The sequence below is a fragment of the Euprymna scolopes genome, chromosome 2 (genome assembly GCF_053919585.1).
Source record: "Euprymna scolopes isolate OS-2025 chromosome 2, ASM5391958v1, whole genome shotgun sequence".
Taxonomy (NCBI): domain Eukaryota; kingdom Metazoa; phylum Mollusca; class Cephalopoda; order Sepiida; family Sepiolidae; genus Euprymna; species Euprymna scolopes.
The window spans coordinates 126,471,186-126,489,836 of record NC_136483.1 but is presented as its reverse complement, the minus strand read 5'-3'; the positions used below and the strand labels follow the sequence as shown (position 1 = coordinate 126,489,836).

At 32.8% G+C, this 18,651-nt stretch overlaps 1 protein-coding gene across 1 annotated transcript in view; it reads left to right on the top strand.

Moving 5' to 3' along the window:
- The window catches only part of LOC145295977 (rab GDP dissociation inhibitor alpha-like), a 171,077-nt gene that overhangs the window by 99,127 nt on the left and 53,299 nt on the right, over positions 1-18,651 (top strand). The window contains exon 7 of the mRNA XM_080141916.1: positions 12,264-12,432. Coding sequence (XP_079998042.1) covers positions 12,264-12,432 — 169 coding nt within the window. The remainder of the gene's footprint in view (positions 1-12,263; positions 12,433-18,651) is intronic.

Below are 18,651 nucleotides of genomic sequence, written 5' to 3'. Positions count from 1 at the left end.
TTATCGCCTCTACTTTTACTAAAATAAAAACATTGATACATAGGCTATGATATGTTACTAATTTCTGCTATAATTTTTCATGAATAAATCCACATTATCGCCCCCTTCTATCACTAAAATAATAACTTTTAGACATTGTATGGCTGGTTATTTCATTACAAACCCACCAACAAAGTAACTCGCATATCATTTTTCATAATTCTTGGATATGTTACTGATTTCGACGATTATTTTTAATGAAGTAACCCAAATAATCGCCACCTCTTGCTAAAATAATAACTTTCAGAAATTGTCTGGTATGTCTACTTCATTATAAATATACCAATCAAATAACTCACATTTCATCATTTTTTCATAATTTTTTGATATGTTGCTAATTTCAAACGTCATTTTTTCTGAGTTCAATCACATAATCCCTCTCCTCTTACTAAAATAATACCTTTGAGACATTTCTAAGCTGTTTATTTCATTACAAACACATCAATAAAATACCTCACATTTCATCATTTTTCATAATTCTTAGATATCTTATGAATTTCGACAATCAAATTAAATGAGTGCGTACATATAATCGCCCAATTCCTATTAAAATCATAAATTTGCTACCTTGACTGGGATGTTTATTTCATTATAAACACACCAATCAAATAACTAAAACTTCATATTTCATAATTCTTGGCTATGTTACTAATTTCGACAATAATTTTTCAAGAGTTAATCCACATTATCGCCACCTCCTATTACTAAAATAATAACGTTCAGACATTACATGGCTGTTTTTTTTTTTCATTACAAACACACCTATCAAGTTACTCACATTTTACCATTTTTCATAATTCTTAGATATGTTACTAATTTCGAGAATTATTTTTAATAAAGTAACCCAAATAATCGCCCCCCCCTCATTAACCAGCATGATCCCGTTCCTATTACAAAAATAACAACTTTGATACATCTTCTAGCCTGTCTATTTCATTGCGAACACACCAATCAAATAACTCACATTTAATCATTTGTCATAATTCTTGGATATGTTACTAATTTCGACAATCATTTTTCATGATTTAACTCACATAATCCCTTTTCCTCTTACTAAAAAAATAACTTAGAGATATTATCTGGCTAGTTATTTTATTACAAACACACCAATCAAATAACTCACATTTTATCATTTTTCATAATTCCTGGATATGTTACTAATTTCAACAGTCCTTTTTTCATGATTAACCCACACATAATTTACCCCGGCCTTCTAAAGAAATAACTCTGAGGCTTTTTCTCGGCTGTTTATTTCATTATAAAAACAGAAATAAAATAACTTACATTTCATAACTTTTCATAATTCTTGGATATGTTACTTATTTCGACAATCATGTTTCATGAGTTACCCAACATTATCGGCCACCTCTTACTAAAATAATACATTTGAGAAATTGTCTGGGCTGTCTATTTAATTACAAACACACTAATAAAATTACTAACGTCATCATTTTTCATAATTCTTGAATATTTTACTAATTTCGATAATCATTTTTCTTGATTTAACACTAATTATAGCCCCGTTCTTACTAAAATTATAACTTTAATACATCATCTTGGCTTTCTGTTTCATTAAGAATACACCAAACAAATAACTCAAATTTACTCATTTTTAATAATTCTTGGATATGTTACTAATTTTTACGATCATTTTTTATCATGTAACCCACATAATTAACCCCCTCTTACTAAAATAATAACTTTCAGACTATATATGGGCTGTTTATTTCATTATAAACACATATAGCTTACATTTAATCACTTTTCATATTTCTTGGATATGTTGCTAATTTCGACAATAATTTTTCATGATTTAACCCACATAATCTCCTTCCTCTTACTAAAATAATAACTTTGAGACATTGTCTGGCTGGGTTTTTTTTTTTTTTCATTACTAAAATACTAACTTTCAGACAATATCTGGGCTGTTTATTTTATTACAAACACACCAATCAAATAACTCACAATTCATCATTTTTCATAATTCTTGGATATGTTACTTATTTGGACAATGAGTTTTCATGATTTTACGACATAATCGCCCCATCTTCCTATATAGGGTATTCTGTTATCACAAATATCCACCTATCTTATCCGATCCCAGGTATTCTCCTAGAAAACCAACCACCTATCTCATCCAATCCCAAGCAATGTCGGGTATTTTGCTAGTACATATATCCACCTGTCTTATCCAATCAGCGGCAACGCTTGGTATTCTGCTAGTACTAATATCCAGCTATGAAACCACATAAAAGAGAGTTCACTTGGCATAATATGACAATGATTGCATATTAATCTAATGGTATTCGACAGTAAAGCTACATCCAAGGGAGGTCACTTGCATATTATAGTAATAATTGCATATTATTCTAATGGTATTCGACAATGAAGCCACATAAAAGGGTGGTCACTTAAATATTATAACAATGATTGTATATTATTCTAATGGTATTCGACAATAAAGCTAAACCCAAGGGAGGTCACTCGCATATTATGACAATAATTGTATATTTTTCTAATCGTTTTTCATGATTTAACCCACTTAATCCCCTCTCATCTTGCTAAAATAAAAACTTTGAGACATTGATACTGGTTATTTCATGATAAACACACCAATCAAATAACTCACATTTTATCATTTTTCATAATTCTTGGATATGTTACCAATGTTGACAATCATTTTCGATGATTTAACACACATAATCACCTCTCTCTTACTAAAATAACAACCATGCAACATTGTCTAGGGTGTCTATTTCATTACAACTATGCACATCAAATAAGTAACATTTCATCATTTTTCATAATTCTTGGATATGTTACTAATTTCGACAATCATGTTTCATGAGTTAACCCACATAATCCCCTTCCTCTTACTAAATTAATACATTTGGGACATTGTCTGTGCTGGTAATTTCATTACAAACACACCAATCACATAACTCACATTTCATACTTTTTCACTTTTCTTGGATATGTTACTAATTTCTACAATCATTTGTAATGATATAACCCACATAATCGACCCCCTCTTAATAAAATATTAACTTTAAGACTATATCTGGTCTGTTCATTTCATTATAAAAACACCAATCCAATAACTTACATTTAATCACTTTTCGTAATTCTTGGATATGTTACTAATTTCGACAATCGTTTTTCATAATTTAACCCACATAATATCCTTTCCTTTTGCTAAAATAATTATTTGTGACATTGTCTGGCGTGGTATTTCATTATAAACACACCAACAAATAACTCGCATTTCATCATTTTTCATAATTCTTGGATATGTTACTAATCGTGACAATAATTTTTCATGATTTTACGACATAATCACACCATCTTCCTATATGAGGTATTCTGTTAGCACAAATATCCACCCATCTGATCCGATCCCAGGTATTCTCCTAGGAAACATCCCACCTATGTCATCCAACCCCAAGCAACGTTGGATATTTTGCTAGTACATTGTTCTTGTACAATCCCCGGCAACGCTGGGTATTATGCTAGTACAAATATCCAGCTATGAAGCCATATTTAAGAGCGTTCACTGGCATAATATTACATTGATTGTATATTAATCTAATGGTATTCGACAATGAAGCTACATCCAAGGGAGGTAACTTGCATATTATAACAATGATTGTATATAAATGTAATGCCATTCAAGAATGAAGCTACATCCAAGGGAGGTCACTTACATATTATGACAATAAATGTATATTAATCTAATGGTATTTGAGAATGAAGCTACATCTAAGGGAGGTCACTTGCATATTATGACAATGATTGTATATTATTCTAATGGTATTCAACAAGGAAGCTACACCCAAGGGAGGTCACTTACATATTATGACAATGATTGTACATTAATTTAATGGAATTCGACAATAAGGCTACACCCAAGGTAGTTCACTCGCATATTATAACAATGATTGTATATTAATCTAATGGAATTCGACAATGAAGCTACACCAAAGGGAGGTCACTTGCATATTATAATGATTGTATATTATTCTCATAGAATTTGACAATGTTGCAAGGGAGGTAACTTACATATCATACAATTATTTTATATTAATCTAATGGTATTCGACACTACATCCGAGGTCACTTACATATTATGACAATGATTGTATATAATTGAAATGGTATTCGACAATGAAGCTACATCCAAGGGAGGTCACTCGGTCACTCGCATATTATGACAATGAATATATTAATCTAATGGAATTCCACAATGGAGCTACACCCAAGGGAGGTCACTTGCATATTACCCCAATGATTTTATATTAATCTAATGGTATTCGACAATGACGCTTACTCCAAGGGAGGTAAGTTGAATATTATAACAATGATTGTATATTAATCTAATGGTATTTGACAATGAAGCTACAGCCAAGGGAGATCACTTGCATATTATAACAATGATTGTATATTAATATAATGGAATTCGACAATGAAGCTACATCCAAGCGAGACACTTGCATATTATAACAATGATTGTATATTAATCTAAGAGAATCTGATAATGAAGCTACATCCAGGGGAGGTCACTTGCATATTGTAACATATATACTGCGCAAGCACCTTCAAAATTTTCATATCGGATATATACTGCACTGGACCTTCTAAATTTTTCAAATTAGACCTGTACTGCAAAAGCACCGTCTAATTTTTTAAAATCGACTTATACTGCACAATTACCTTCAAAATTGTTAAATGGGACCTATACTGCACAAGCACCTTCAAAATTGTCAAATCGGACCTATAATCCGCAAGCACCTTCAAAATTGTCAAATCGGACCCATACTTCACCTATATCATACAATCCCAGGCAATACTTGGTATTTTGCTAGTACACATCCACCTATGTCATACAATCCCGGGCGACGCCGGTTGTTCTGCTAGTGCATATACACCTACTTTATCCAATCCTAGGCTATGCCGGGTATTTTGCTAGTACAGATATCCACCTATGTAATTCATCCCGAGCGACGCTGGGCATTTGGCTAGTACATATATCAACCAATTTTTTCCAATCCCAGGCGTCGCCGAGTGTTCTTCCAATCCCAGGCCATGCTGGGTAATCAGCTAGTGTATATGTCATACTATTACGGGCGACGCTGGGTATTTTGCTCATACATATGCACCAATTCTATCCAATACGCATCTTTTTTTTTTTACTTGGTCTTTTGGCTAAGATCAAAGTGTATCTGTTGTTAGAAATAAAGCGGTTTCATCTCCCCCCCCCTCCTCCCACTAACTCATAATATGCCTCTCACCTTCCTCAAAAATATAATACACATTTTTTTTTTACTTGGTCTTTTGGCTAAGATCAAAGTGTAGTATCTGTTCCGGCAGATACTACTAACAATGACCATATGTGGGGCAACCCCACATATAAGACCTTGGTCAATGTAGGGGCAACCCTTCATACCAATTGTCACTATCCAGCTCCCCTACTCCCCGGGGAGTTGGTCCCCATTTCCCCTTCACTCCTCACTTTAAAAATCGGCCTTGTGCCTAATTTGCTCAGTGGAGGAGCGAATAAATACCTCAAAGTGTAGTATCTGTTCTTAGAATTAAAGCGGTTTCATCCTTCCCACCCCCACTAACAAAATAAGGAGAGAAACAAACGTCAATCGAAAATAAGGATGGCCTTCTAAATAATAATGTTTTTAGTTCAGCTGTGATTTTTGGAATATGACATCTAAGTATAAATTATGCATCTTTTTTTAATAGGAGATAATGCTCAGCAGAAAAGTAAGCTGTATAAGACGGTTACTTGGTCTTTTGGCTAAGATTAAAGTGTAGTATCTGTTCTTTGAATTCAAGTGGTCTCGTCTTTCGCCCCAACTCCCACTAAAAAATAACCTCCCTAAATTCCTAAGAATGGCTTTCTGAATAATGTTTTTATTTCAGAATTTTGAATCAGCAGTTTCTTGTACTAATTTAATATACGAAAAATATATAATGCGGATCTTTTTTATTACTTCGTCTTTTGGCGGCTAAGAAGAAAATAAGGAGAGAAACAAACGTCAATCAAAAATAAGGATGACCTTCTTTGATTTTTGGAATATGACATCTAAATATAAATTATGCATCTTTTTTTAATAGATAATGCTTGGCAGAAAATTAAGCTTTATAAGACGGTTACTTGGTTTTTTGGCTAAGATCCAAGTGTAGTATCTGTTCTTTGAATTTAAGTGGTCTCATCTTTCGCCCCAACCCCCACTAAGAAAACTCGAAAATAAGGAGGATTTATATCACCCAATCCATTAACTCTCATTTCGTATCATATTAAAATAGGTTGATTTTCTCCAAGTTAATAAACGCCCCTGGTGTCTAACTCTGTCCCGTGGGGAGGCATTGTAAATAGGTAACTCATAATATGCCTCCCACTTTCCTCCCTCTCAATAGAATTAGGTCGTAGTGTTAGTAATATAAAAAAGAAAATGGCCGTTTTTTTTTTTGTTTTGTTTTGTTGTGCAAACAGACGTCGATCGTCTCAAGCCAAATATTTTTAAGCGTAATTTTTTTTTTTATTTACTTATAATTTTTGCGTATTATTTTTGGTTTAAGTCTCGGATTTTACTATTTTTGACTTTTTTTTTTTTTTTTTTTTTTTTACATAGGCATCACCACATTATCAAGGCCAAGAGGCCACTCAAGGATAAGGGTTAAAGAGTGTACAGTAGAAATTGGACAATATAGTAATCATTAGTAATGAAAATTTGGTAAATTTGATAACTTATATGGAACGGCTCATCAAGAACTTATTTACGTTAGACTTGAAGACAACCATATTGTAGTCAGCCGGAAAGCAGGAAAACGGAAGACAATTCCACAGGCGTGCAGTTCTAAGAAAGAAGCTTAGTTCATGGAATCTACGTTTAGGTTTAGGCACAGATAAAGAGTGGGGGTAATTATTGATAGTGTGTACAGCTAGACGAGTGTTTCTTGTGAAAGTTTGGCGAGGGGGAACCATAGATTGAAGCTCAGTCGAACACTTTCCATGAAAATAACGATACATCAGAGACAAACTCGCAACATCTCTTCTGTGAGATAGAGGTTGCAAGGAAGAGAAAAGGACATCTCCTACGAGGCTACGAAGTCTATTTTGAACTCTATCAAGGTAGGCCAAGTCCTTTCTAATAGCTCCTGCCCAGATGTGGCAACAGTATTCCATCCTTGGACATACCTGGCTCTTATATAGAGAATAGCATCAGCAGTGAGATATCTACCGGATTGATAGAAAGATCCCACCATTTTTCCAGCGGCCTTGGCAACAGATTTGATGTACGTGTTCCATTTAAGATCAGGAGTAATGGTCAAGCCAAGAAGTTTGTCAAAACTTGAGACCTCCTGAAGACGAGAGCCATTGATTTCAATTGATGCCAGATGTGGATCAGAATGTTGATGAAGAGAAGCTTGGTTTTAGATGCATTAAAAGTAACCAGCCACTCCTTACCCCATTGTACTACGTGCTCAAGATCAGAGGAGAGAGAATTGGAGAGAACTTGGTCGTTTACTGTCTTAGATGTGCTACCATAAATAACCACTTTTAAGCGATAGTCCCCCCCCCCCTCCCTGGTCGAACATGCCTTTCTTGGACATACAAAAACTCTCGTATGTTTTGCCTTTTATATTTAATTTTTTTTTTTATTACATTTTCACCCCAAACAAGGCAAATTGCCACTTTGGTGTAGGGGGCTACTATCAGGGGAAACAACTACTGGGGTACTATGTAGGGATTTGGGCAGCAAGATGGCGGTTCACGTTACACTTGAACTTCTGCACGTCAGTACTGTTGGGGAAGCAGTGACCTGGAATGGAATTCCAGAGTCTAGCGGTTCTGGGGAAGAAACTATTGGAGTAAAAATCTTTTACATCTAGGGATCTCTACAGTGTGGGGGTGGGATTTAGCAGCCTGTCGGGTTTGTCGAGGGTGCTCACGTCGTGGGGGCACAAGTGATTGCAGTTCGTCAGAGCATTCACCACTAAAATACTTGTAGAACAGGCAGAGGGATGCAACATTTCGTCGATGGGACAGAGGCTGAAGCTTAGATGCCAGTTCAGGACCTATCAAGTTTGCGACTCTGTTTTGAACCTTGTCAAGGAGCGGGAGACTAGTAGCAGATGCACCAGCCCAGATGTGACAGCAATACTCCATACATGGGCGAATGGTGGCCTTATAGAGGTACAGGATACTTTCGGGTGTTAGTAGTTTTCTAGCACAGTAGAGAGAGCCCACCTTTCTTGCAGCGGCCCTGGCAATGCCTTCAATGTAATTGTTCCAACTCATGTTTCCTGTGAACGTTAGGCCAAGGAGTTTGAAAGATGTACTCTCAGATAAAGAGTCGTTGGCCATTGCTATAGGTGGTAGTTTCATTCAATAATTACAAGAAACCCTCTTGTAATTATTGAATGAAACTAGTTTAGTCTTGACAGCATTGAACGCAACCAACCACTTTTGTCCCCATTCCACCAGAGATTGGAGGTCTTCCTCTAGTGTTTCTGCCATTTCTTTAGAAATGTGTTCATTCATCTTCCTGTCGTGCCTGCCATAGAGTGTAGTGTCATCAGCATATATACCCATCTCAGAGGCAATTTTGTCGGGGAGGTCATTTATGAATATCAGGAACAATAGAGGTCCAAGGATAGAACCCAGGGGCACCCCCGCATTTATATCATATTATTTGGATGTACGACCGTCGAGGACAACCTGGATTTTTCTCTTATCTAAGAAGGATTTAATTATGTTAAGTATTCTACCAGTGATACCGTATGATCTAATTTTCCTGAAGAAACCCTCATGCCATACCCTGTCAAAAGCCTTAGATATATCTAGAGCTACCGCTCTGCCCTCCCCAGCTTTGTCCAGTGAATGGTATATACGTTCAGAGATCACAGTTAGGATGTCTGCTGTGGAACGGGCTTGTCTAAATCCATATTGTTTGTCAGTCAGAAGTTTAGCATCTGTAAGGTGATGGACTAGAGCATGGTTAATTAAGGTCTCAAATATTTTGGCAAAAAGTGGGAGGAGGCTAATGGGGCGATAATTTAATGGGTCAGTCCTTTCGCCAGAATTCTTGAATACCGGTACAACAGAAGCAGTTTTCCAACAGCCCGGAAAGCAAGCTTCATTAAAGCATTTGTTGTAGAGTTTGGAGAGAACTGGAGCTACTTCGGCTGAGCACTTTTTTAATAGCACAGCTGGGATAAAATCGGGTCCACATGCTTTTGAAGTGTCAAGGTTTTTTATGATAACATGCACCTGAGCAGGGGTGGTTTTCAGATCGTCTAGTGTGGCGTCTGTCCATATAGGAAAGTCAGGTAGGGGGTGGTTGGAAGGGTCCAGTGTGGAGTTTGAGGCAAACCGACTGGCAAGCATGTTAGCCTTGTCGGTTGCTGAGGAGACAACCTCGTGATTGTTGGTTAGTGGGGGAATTGTTGATTGCCCATTATTTACTACACTGTTGTAGATTTTCCAGAAGTCTCGAGTTCCTAGTTTTTGTGCTTCGATGCGCTTTTTTTTCTCTCTTAGCTGTCGCTATTTCTTTCTTAACGTTATTTCTAGCTTCTATATACTTCAGTCTGTTTGAACTGGACTTATGTCGGTTAAACTTACGGTATGCATGCTGCTTTTGAGCAATGGCAGTTGCGCAAATCGACGTAAACCATTGGGGAGAGTGGGGCTTACTATAAAATTTCCGTATAGGAACATGCGCTTCGATTGCAGTTTTAAACCAGTCAGTGGTCTCGTTTGCACACTGTTCAGCAGGGAGAGAAAAAATATTTCTCCATGGGGCATCTCTGATTAGTTCCCTGATGGCTTGCCAGTCAGCCTTTTTATAAAATTATATTACTTTTTCTGTTTTTCATTTATTTTGGAAAAATGTGTTTTGTTTTTTTTTTTAGTTTTTTTTTTTAGTTTTTTTTTTTTAGTTTTTTTTTTTAGTTTTTTTTTTGCAATTCGATAAAAAAAAAAAAAAAAAAAAAAAAAAAATTACTATTGACATAAAGTTGTGTAATTTTTGATTCTTCATTTTCTGTCAGTTTCCTTACTATTTTAAGGGAACATTGATAATTGTTTTTTTTTTGGTTTTTTTTGGGGTTTTTTTTTCATTTTTTGTGAGGAAACTTCAAATTTAAAATTACTTTGGTAATTTAAAAAAGTAATTTAAGTTAGGTTTATTAGTTTTATATATAATTCAAATGAATTTGAATTTTTATTAATTTCCTTTTTGTCACTTTCAATAAAGTCTTTTAAATTTTTAAAATCTGCTTGCTTTAAATTTCTAAGGTGGTTTTAAGCCGATTATATTTTAAATGAATTTCATTAAAATTTTTAGATTGAAACTGTATGCATTTTTTATATATACAAACAATTATTTAGAAATGCTCCATTTAATGTTGAAATGTAAGCTTATATTTCAAATTTTTAAATAAAAGAACATTTTCTCATGATTTTAGTGATTCTTTTGCCGTTAACTGTATAATCAGAATGTATAAAAGCAAACCTAATGGTAGCAAGAGAAATTAATTTTTCAAATGTAGCGAGTTTAATTACGTAACTTTTAAAAAAAATATGCATATAATAATAAAATAGATTTTCAAAATTGAAGTTAACATTGTTTATTTGTTCCTTATTTTAATTTAGAAATTGCGGAAACCCTGGACTGTACTGGCAGAAACCTAAGGTTCCGCAGAGCCCTAGTTTAAAAGCAATGGTGTAGACCATGCATGTCTCTTCGATAAATTTTCACTGACAAGCAAAAAAGGGAGTTCACTTGTCTTCGTTTACAATAAAATTTAATTAATATTAGTATCATTTATGACAACAAAATTTGCTGATAAATCAGCATTAGAAAACTTATTGGTAATCGGCCGATTATGAAAGGCCGATTAATTGGTAATCACCTAATTTGCTAATCAGTACGTCCCTACACATGAAAAATGAAATGACCTAAAATATCTCAATAACGGCATATATAAAAAGCTTGATCTAAGAAAGAATTCTTTAAAAATTTTTAAATAAAAAAGGTATGACTATATTTGTGCCTTACACAATTGAATATTTTCCCACTCTTTAAAACCATGTTTTGTCACATTTTTTAGTAAAAATATCTTGTTTGAAACATAAGCAGACTAAGCAATGAAATTTGCTGTATGTTTATTTTCTGGAAGGAATGGGAATATGTCACTGAAAATCTACAGAAATTAATGGTTTCCAGGTAAAATGCTGTAAATTTGTAGTATGCTGTAATCCCTTAAAAATACCATGTATCCATTTAAAAATAAGAGATTGTTAAATTGTAATGCAATTTATATAAAAGAAATTGAAATCTAGTACTATCCCTGTTTTAAAATAGATTTGCAAGATTTCTTTGATATTATTGTAGGTCAAACCCTTATGAGATTCAACTTCCTTTTTGAACTTTGAACACCCTAAAAAACTTGGCAGGCAATTTAGAGTGGGGGGATCAGTTTCACATAAATTTAATATGGAATAATAATCCATTGCCGGGCCTAAATGGGTAATTTTTTTTTTTTTTTTTCTATGAAGATAAATCCTGTACATTCTGGGGAGAGAGTGTGTGTGTTTTTTTGTTTTTTTGTTTTTTTTTTTAAAGTTATTTGTAGTTTTAAGAGCAGTTTGTTGAGGAGAAGCTTGACACTTGGGGTTATTGGTAGTTAAGGAAAATTTTAGGAGGGATACCTCTTGTAATTAGAGTTAGAGCAGTTTTTTTTTTATTATTTTTTCATTTAGGGTTAGTGACAAGAAAAGTCAAGACAAGAATGGCCCAAAAATGATGGATCAGTTTACACTAGATCTATGTGAAATTAATCATTCTAACATTTGAAAGTTTAGAAAATCGAATTAATTTCAGTAACCAACAAAAGAAAATGGTCTTAACAAAACAAAGATTTTAATCATTTACACTTATAACATTTTTTTCATTTTCTTAATTTTTTAATTTTCAATACATAATATTTTTAAAGGTTTGGGAACTTCTAGCTAAGTTGATTCAAATTATCATGCAGGAAAATGTGCTCTACTATCAGGCTCCCCTTCAATGTTTATAGCATCTCTATTAATAATACCCCAGTGATTGACCCTCTTTTTCTGATAGTTTTGAGAACCTCTGCTGACATGTAACTGTTTGTACTTATATATATTAATTTATTTTATTTATTTATTTTTTTAAATATAGATTGAGTGCAATCTATGGTGGCACATACATGTTGGACAAGCCAGTTGATGAACTAGTTATGGAAGACGGAAAAGTTGTTGGAGTAAAGTCTCAAGACCAAGTAGCAAAATGCAAAATGGTCATCTGTGATCCATCATATGCTCCAAACATATGTACTAAAGTTGGACAGGTACTTTCTCTTTCTGATTTGTTTTTTACTAAAAAGAGAACGGAGATGGTCAGTATTGTCTTTCTATTCAACTTTGGGGGTGGGGGTGATTCTTTCTTTTGTTTTTTTTTTAAGAACCTGACTCTGAAGTGAGTGTGTTTGGAATGTTTTTTTGCAGGCAGAAGTAAGTTTGCTAAAATTCATTCTAGAGTTGGCTATTTTATATATATATATATATATATATATATATATATCAACATCTTTTATTTTTTATTACTAAACAACTATGGAGTTTTTCTTCATATAAATCCTATATCTTGCTTTCAAACTTTAACAGGAAAATGCTTATTCCAACATCACCTGTATTTTTTTGCTGAAATTTTCAGTTTTTGATGTACTCTCTACAAATATTTGTTTAGATCTTTGAACTGTATGTGTTATGTTTGGTATATACCACTTAGCAAATTTACTATAGGATGACAACTTTTAATCTCAAAATTATATATTAGCCTACTATGTTCCGGCGTTGCCCGAGAAATTAGATTAAGTGATGATACTACTATTACTACTAATGATGTTAATGATGATAGTAATACTGAGAACAGTATAATACAAATATTACTGATAGCAATACTCATAATGATACCATCTATTATATAAGCCTCAAATGTTTGTGTTTGTATATCCATTAAAAACGTCATCGGCACTAGATCATCATGAAATTGGTATCGTTAGAAAGAGCAAAATCTCAAACAAAAATTACGCCATCTGTCTTTACACAAGAAAAACAAAGTAGTTCTTTAGTATAAACCGAAAAAATACTGTTTTTTCAAGTAAAACAAATGGTACCTACATAATTATCGCGTGTCAAATAATAAAATATCCAAGAATCACAGAACGATGAGGTAAAAAAAAAAAATTATTCAGGAAATACTGTATCAATAAATAGAACAGAAAACAGGTGGCATGTTTTCAAAATAAATCGGTGTATTTATGTATAAATTGAAAAAATGCAAAGTCATTTTTACCGGAAATGACATCATTTCTCTTTAACTTTTTACTATTGTTTCTATTGAGATTGTCAATACTTCATTTATAGGTGGAGTTAGAGGGAATAGTGTCATTTGTTGTCACAAGGCAATTTTCCCCAGCATTACCGTCACTTTTTTCTCTAGTATTAGTTAAAATATGATATCTGTCCTCTATTTATGGGAAGGGGTGGGAGATGAGGTTGCTGGAATGCTGAGAACAGATGTTAAACTTTGATCTAAGCCAAAAGATCAAGTAACCATAATATAGAGGAGTTTCTACAAGACATTATCTCCTTAAAAAAAAAAAAAGAAGATATTTCATCTTTTTTTTTTTTTTTTTTTTTTTTTTTTTTTTTGTTTTGTTTGTCATATCCCAAAAATCATATAAGTAGTGTCCGTTTTATTGTCTGGAAGCAATTTCCCAAGCATTATCACCTACGTTTGTGATATCCATTTGACCCCTTAACAGCCAAATTTCTGGCCGAAAACCGATAACAAAGATTTTTCCCAAATCTCAATATCCTGTATATCAAATTTTGAGACTGAAAATTAACAATTATTTTGTAGGGAAATGTACACACACACACACACACACACACACACACACACACACACACACACACTTATAGATATATAGATTTGAAAAAAACTGCCAAGTAGTTTCATTTTTAAATTAGAAATAACTTGTACAGTACCCATATGAAAAAAACAATGAAAATCTTACCTGTGATGTACATAAGTTATTAAAACTGAAAATCATGTAATAAATTAGAGTAGTATGACATTTAATAAGGTGCGTCTTCACTATAGCACAAAAAAAAAAAAAAGTTTTACTTCTGACATACAAAAAAGTTAGCATAACAGAAAATTGTGTAAAATCACGAACATTGACTTTTTATGCTTATTTGTCATATTCCAAAAATCACATTTAAGGATCAAATATATATTTTAATGATTGTCATATTCCAAAAATCATATACATGGATCAAAGAATTTTTTATGCTTATTTGATTTGATTTTTAAAATCATGTAAATTGATCAAATAATGTTTAGTCTTTATTTTCATATTCTAAAAATCACTTTGTTGAAGTAATATTTCATCCTTCATGATCTAAAAACTGACGTTCATTGATCAATTAATATTAAGTGGTCATTTGTTATATTCCGAAAATCACATAAATGATCATGTAATTGTAAATATTTGTCATATTTCAAAAATCACGTTGATTGATCAAGTAATGTTTAAAGCTTATTCGTCAGATTCCGAGAATCCTGTAAATTGATCAAATGTTTAGTGGTTATATTAAGTGCTTATATTCCAAAAATCTTGTACATTGATCAAGTAATGTTTGGTGCTTATTTGTCATATTCCAAAACCTACATAAATTGATCAAGTAATATTCAGTGCTTATTTGTCATACTCCAAAAATCACGGAAATTAATCAAGTAATGTTTAGTGCTTATCTATCATATTCCAAAACTCACGTATATTGATCAAGTAATTATTAGTGCTTAATCATATTTGAAACTCACACAAATTGATTTGTCATATTCCAAAACTCCTGCAAATTGATCCAGTAATGTTTAGTGCTTATTTGTCATATTCCAAAAATCATATACACGGCTCTAATAATTTTTGAGATTTTTGTCATATTCTAAAAATTACGTATATTGATCAAATAATTTATTTGCTTATTTGTCATATTCCAAAAATCATATTCATGAATCAAGTAATATTTAGTGCTTATTTGTAATATTCTAAAAATGACTCAAAATGATCCAGTAATATTTATTTTTAGAAGTGGTGTATATGGAGTCTATCCTGGAAATATCTGCAGCAGTTTAGAATCTGAAAATTACTTTATTTTGTATTTATTTTTAAGAGCGAGGGGAGGTAGGGTATATTCAGTCAGTCCCTGAAATGGCCTAAGCAGTTTATGATCTGTAAATTACTTTATTTCATATATTTTGAAGGAGAGGGAATATATGGAGTCAGTCCCGGAAATTGCTAAAGCAGTTTACGATCTGAAAAATCACATATTTTAAAAGGGGGAGTCACTCCCGGAAATGGCTGGAGCATTTTAAAATCTGAAAATTACTTTTTCATGTATATTTTTAAGAAGGGGATATATGGAGTCAATGATGAAAATTGCTGAAGCAGTTTGCGATCTGAAAATTACTTTGTTTCATATATATTTTTAAAATTTTCCCTTTAATTTCTTTTATTATTGTTAAAGCGGATGGAGTGAATGGAATTACCTTTATTCAAGAATGCCATTGTTTTGTTCAATTTGGAGTTGCCCAGAAGGAATAAATGTGAGAATGGAGTATTATATTTGAAAAAGGTTGCTCTAGTATCTGAATTACTTTTTTTTTTTTTTTTTTTTCAATACAGCACAACGAGAGATACTCAAAGGTTTACAGATAAAGATGGTAAAAAGAGGAGAGAAAAGGAAAGAAACAAAGATAGGGCTTGAGAGAGGGTGATATAGAAATGTTAATATAAAGATACTGCGCATAATTTCACTTCTATTTAAATTTATGACCCCGAGCAACACCGGTACCCCTGCTAATCTATTATATAAAGGAAAGATGTTTGTGTGTGTGTGTTTGTATGTTTGTTACAAACTTTTGTCATACAACTCCGTATCTTTAGAAAGACTGAGCTCTCAAACAAATATCGAAAAATTGGGGGAAAAAATGGTCAATTATTTTGTGTAGAAATTGCGTTTTATTTCAAGCCGGAGAGGTCACCTGAAATCGTCTTTCTAAACAAATTCAACAACTGTGCATGCGTCAACCATTGTTCTCTGAATTACTTTAAATACAAGAATTTCCAACATGATTTCGTAATCAGCTTTCTGGCCTAGTGGATGAGGAGGTTGTCTCATAACCATTAGTTTTGAGGTTCACGCACGCCTACCGGTGGTCTCTTTTTTTATTTTTTTTTTGTGCATTTAAACAGGGTTGTTTTGGAATTTAAAAGAATTTCCTTACTTCGATTTCATTTTTTAACCTTCACATGAGGGTTAAATTTTTATTTAAAAGAAACAAAAATTCTAATAAGATTACAATTCTTTAATTCAAACAAAAAACAAACTTTCTTTCATTTTAAGTTTTTTAACTGTTTAAAATTTTAATTCAAACAACGATTTTGGATGCTTAAACCAACTGAAAACATTAATAACAAAAAAACTGACAAATTGCAGAGTGAAATGTTTTGACAACTCTTTAATGAAACTAAGTTTATTACATTAACCATGCATGCACTCATAATCGATGCCTTTCATTTTAAATAACTATAATTTATGATGTTATAGCAACTGCGTAATCATGGTCACATCAGCAAAAGGGTTCAGTTAATAATAGGGGCGTACTGATTAATCAGCAGGTAATTGGCCACTTTGTCTAGAAGTGTAAGCCATGTTTAGTTTCAGAACAGTTTCCGATGGTTTGTTGTTCCACACAAGTCTTGAGAGGTGACTGGTTTGCAGTAGACAGTTCCACAGAGCAAAAGATTCTTACAGTGTCGAGACGAAAAAAAAAAACAAAAGACATGCGAAATTGCTACAGAAAAGGTTTAATATTTATAGAGATAAATCTGGTTTCTGATTGTTTGGTAGCAGAACGTGAATTAATTCGATTTGTCAGTTCCTAGCAGCATCGTTTATAAATAGAATCGCCCAACTGTGTGGGATCATACCCCATTATATTTCCAAAATATTGTAATATCCCCCCCTATTTTTTTATAATGGGGAAGTTCCTTGTGTTCGTTCTGCTAAAGAATAAATATATATTTTTATATTCAATTATGCATAACAAAAATTAGAAATCATTTGGATCTTAGAATTTTAGCATGTAAAAAGACGCCATTTTTGTGTTCAAATGTCAAAACAGATATATAGGTACAGAGAAGAGAAATAAAAGAAATGGAAGGTATTTTTACCTTAAAAAGGGATGGGTATGTTAAAAAGAAGCCATTTCTTAAATTTGATTAGGCAGTTTTGTAAAAAAAAAAAAGAGAAAGAAAAAAACGTATACATAAAAATAAACATACATGCAACATGTACCCGTTTAAAGAGGGTTTTTTTTTTTTTTTTTTTTGTTATTAAAACAATGCAAAAAAAATATAGGACATTTTTGAAAAACAAAACTAATGTGCAAAAAAAAAAGTCAATTGTAATTTATGTGCACCTTAATATAAGCATGCAAAAAGTATTTGTCAAAATGGAAAATTACAAAGAAAAGGTTTTAAAAAAGTGACTTTTTTTATTTATTTTTTTATTTCAGTAACAGTAGTTACGCATTTGTAGATAAACGTGTTAATACAAACAAAATGGATACAGTTTAACGTCTTGTCCAGGACTGTGCTTTTTTATAATTTACCTACATGTAGGGCCGTGAAGAAAAAAAATTCGGTCAGAACCCCCCAACAAGTTTGGAGAAAAAACTCTTTAACTTTATTCTTGTTGCGGGTTTCATGAATACATCAGCGATATTTTGTTCTGATATGTAATTCAAAATAATGGATTCCTTTTTCACCTCGTTTTTTATGAAATGGTATTTTATTTCTATATGCTTAGATCTTTGGTGGATTATCGTGTTCTGTGCTAAGACTATACTGGCTTGATTGACACAATTACTACGGGGCTTTTAGTTAATTCTGGCTCTAAAATAGTCTTTAGGATATTTTAAGGTAGAGTGCTTCCTGGGTTGTGTGTGTGATCGTGATAGATTCTACTTCACACGTAGAGAGAGATACAATCATTTGCTATTTAGATTTCCATGAAATAATAGGACCATTTTCTGAGAGTCTGAAACAATATCCAGATATACTTTTTCGATTTTCGTTTCCCCAATCTGAATCCGAAAATCCTTCTAATTTTAAGGGATTTTTTGATTTTCTAAATACTAACGTCTGTTCTTTAGTTCCTTTTAAATAACGCAGGACTTATTTAGCTCTGTTTACATCCTTCATTGTCGGTTGTGATAATTTTTGTGACAGTTACTGTATAGCATATGTCGAGTCTGGCCGCAGTCATTAAATATACAAGACTACCTATGATTCCGCGGTATTGTTTATCAGTTATTATTTCAGATTCTGTGTATATTTTTATTAATCATTTTCGACCGGTGTAGCGCGTTTCTTGCACTCTCCCATTTCAAATTTTAGTAGTATTTTGTCGCTGTATCTCGATTGATTCATCGT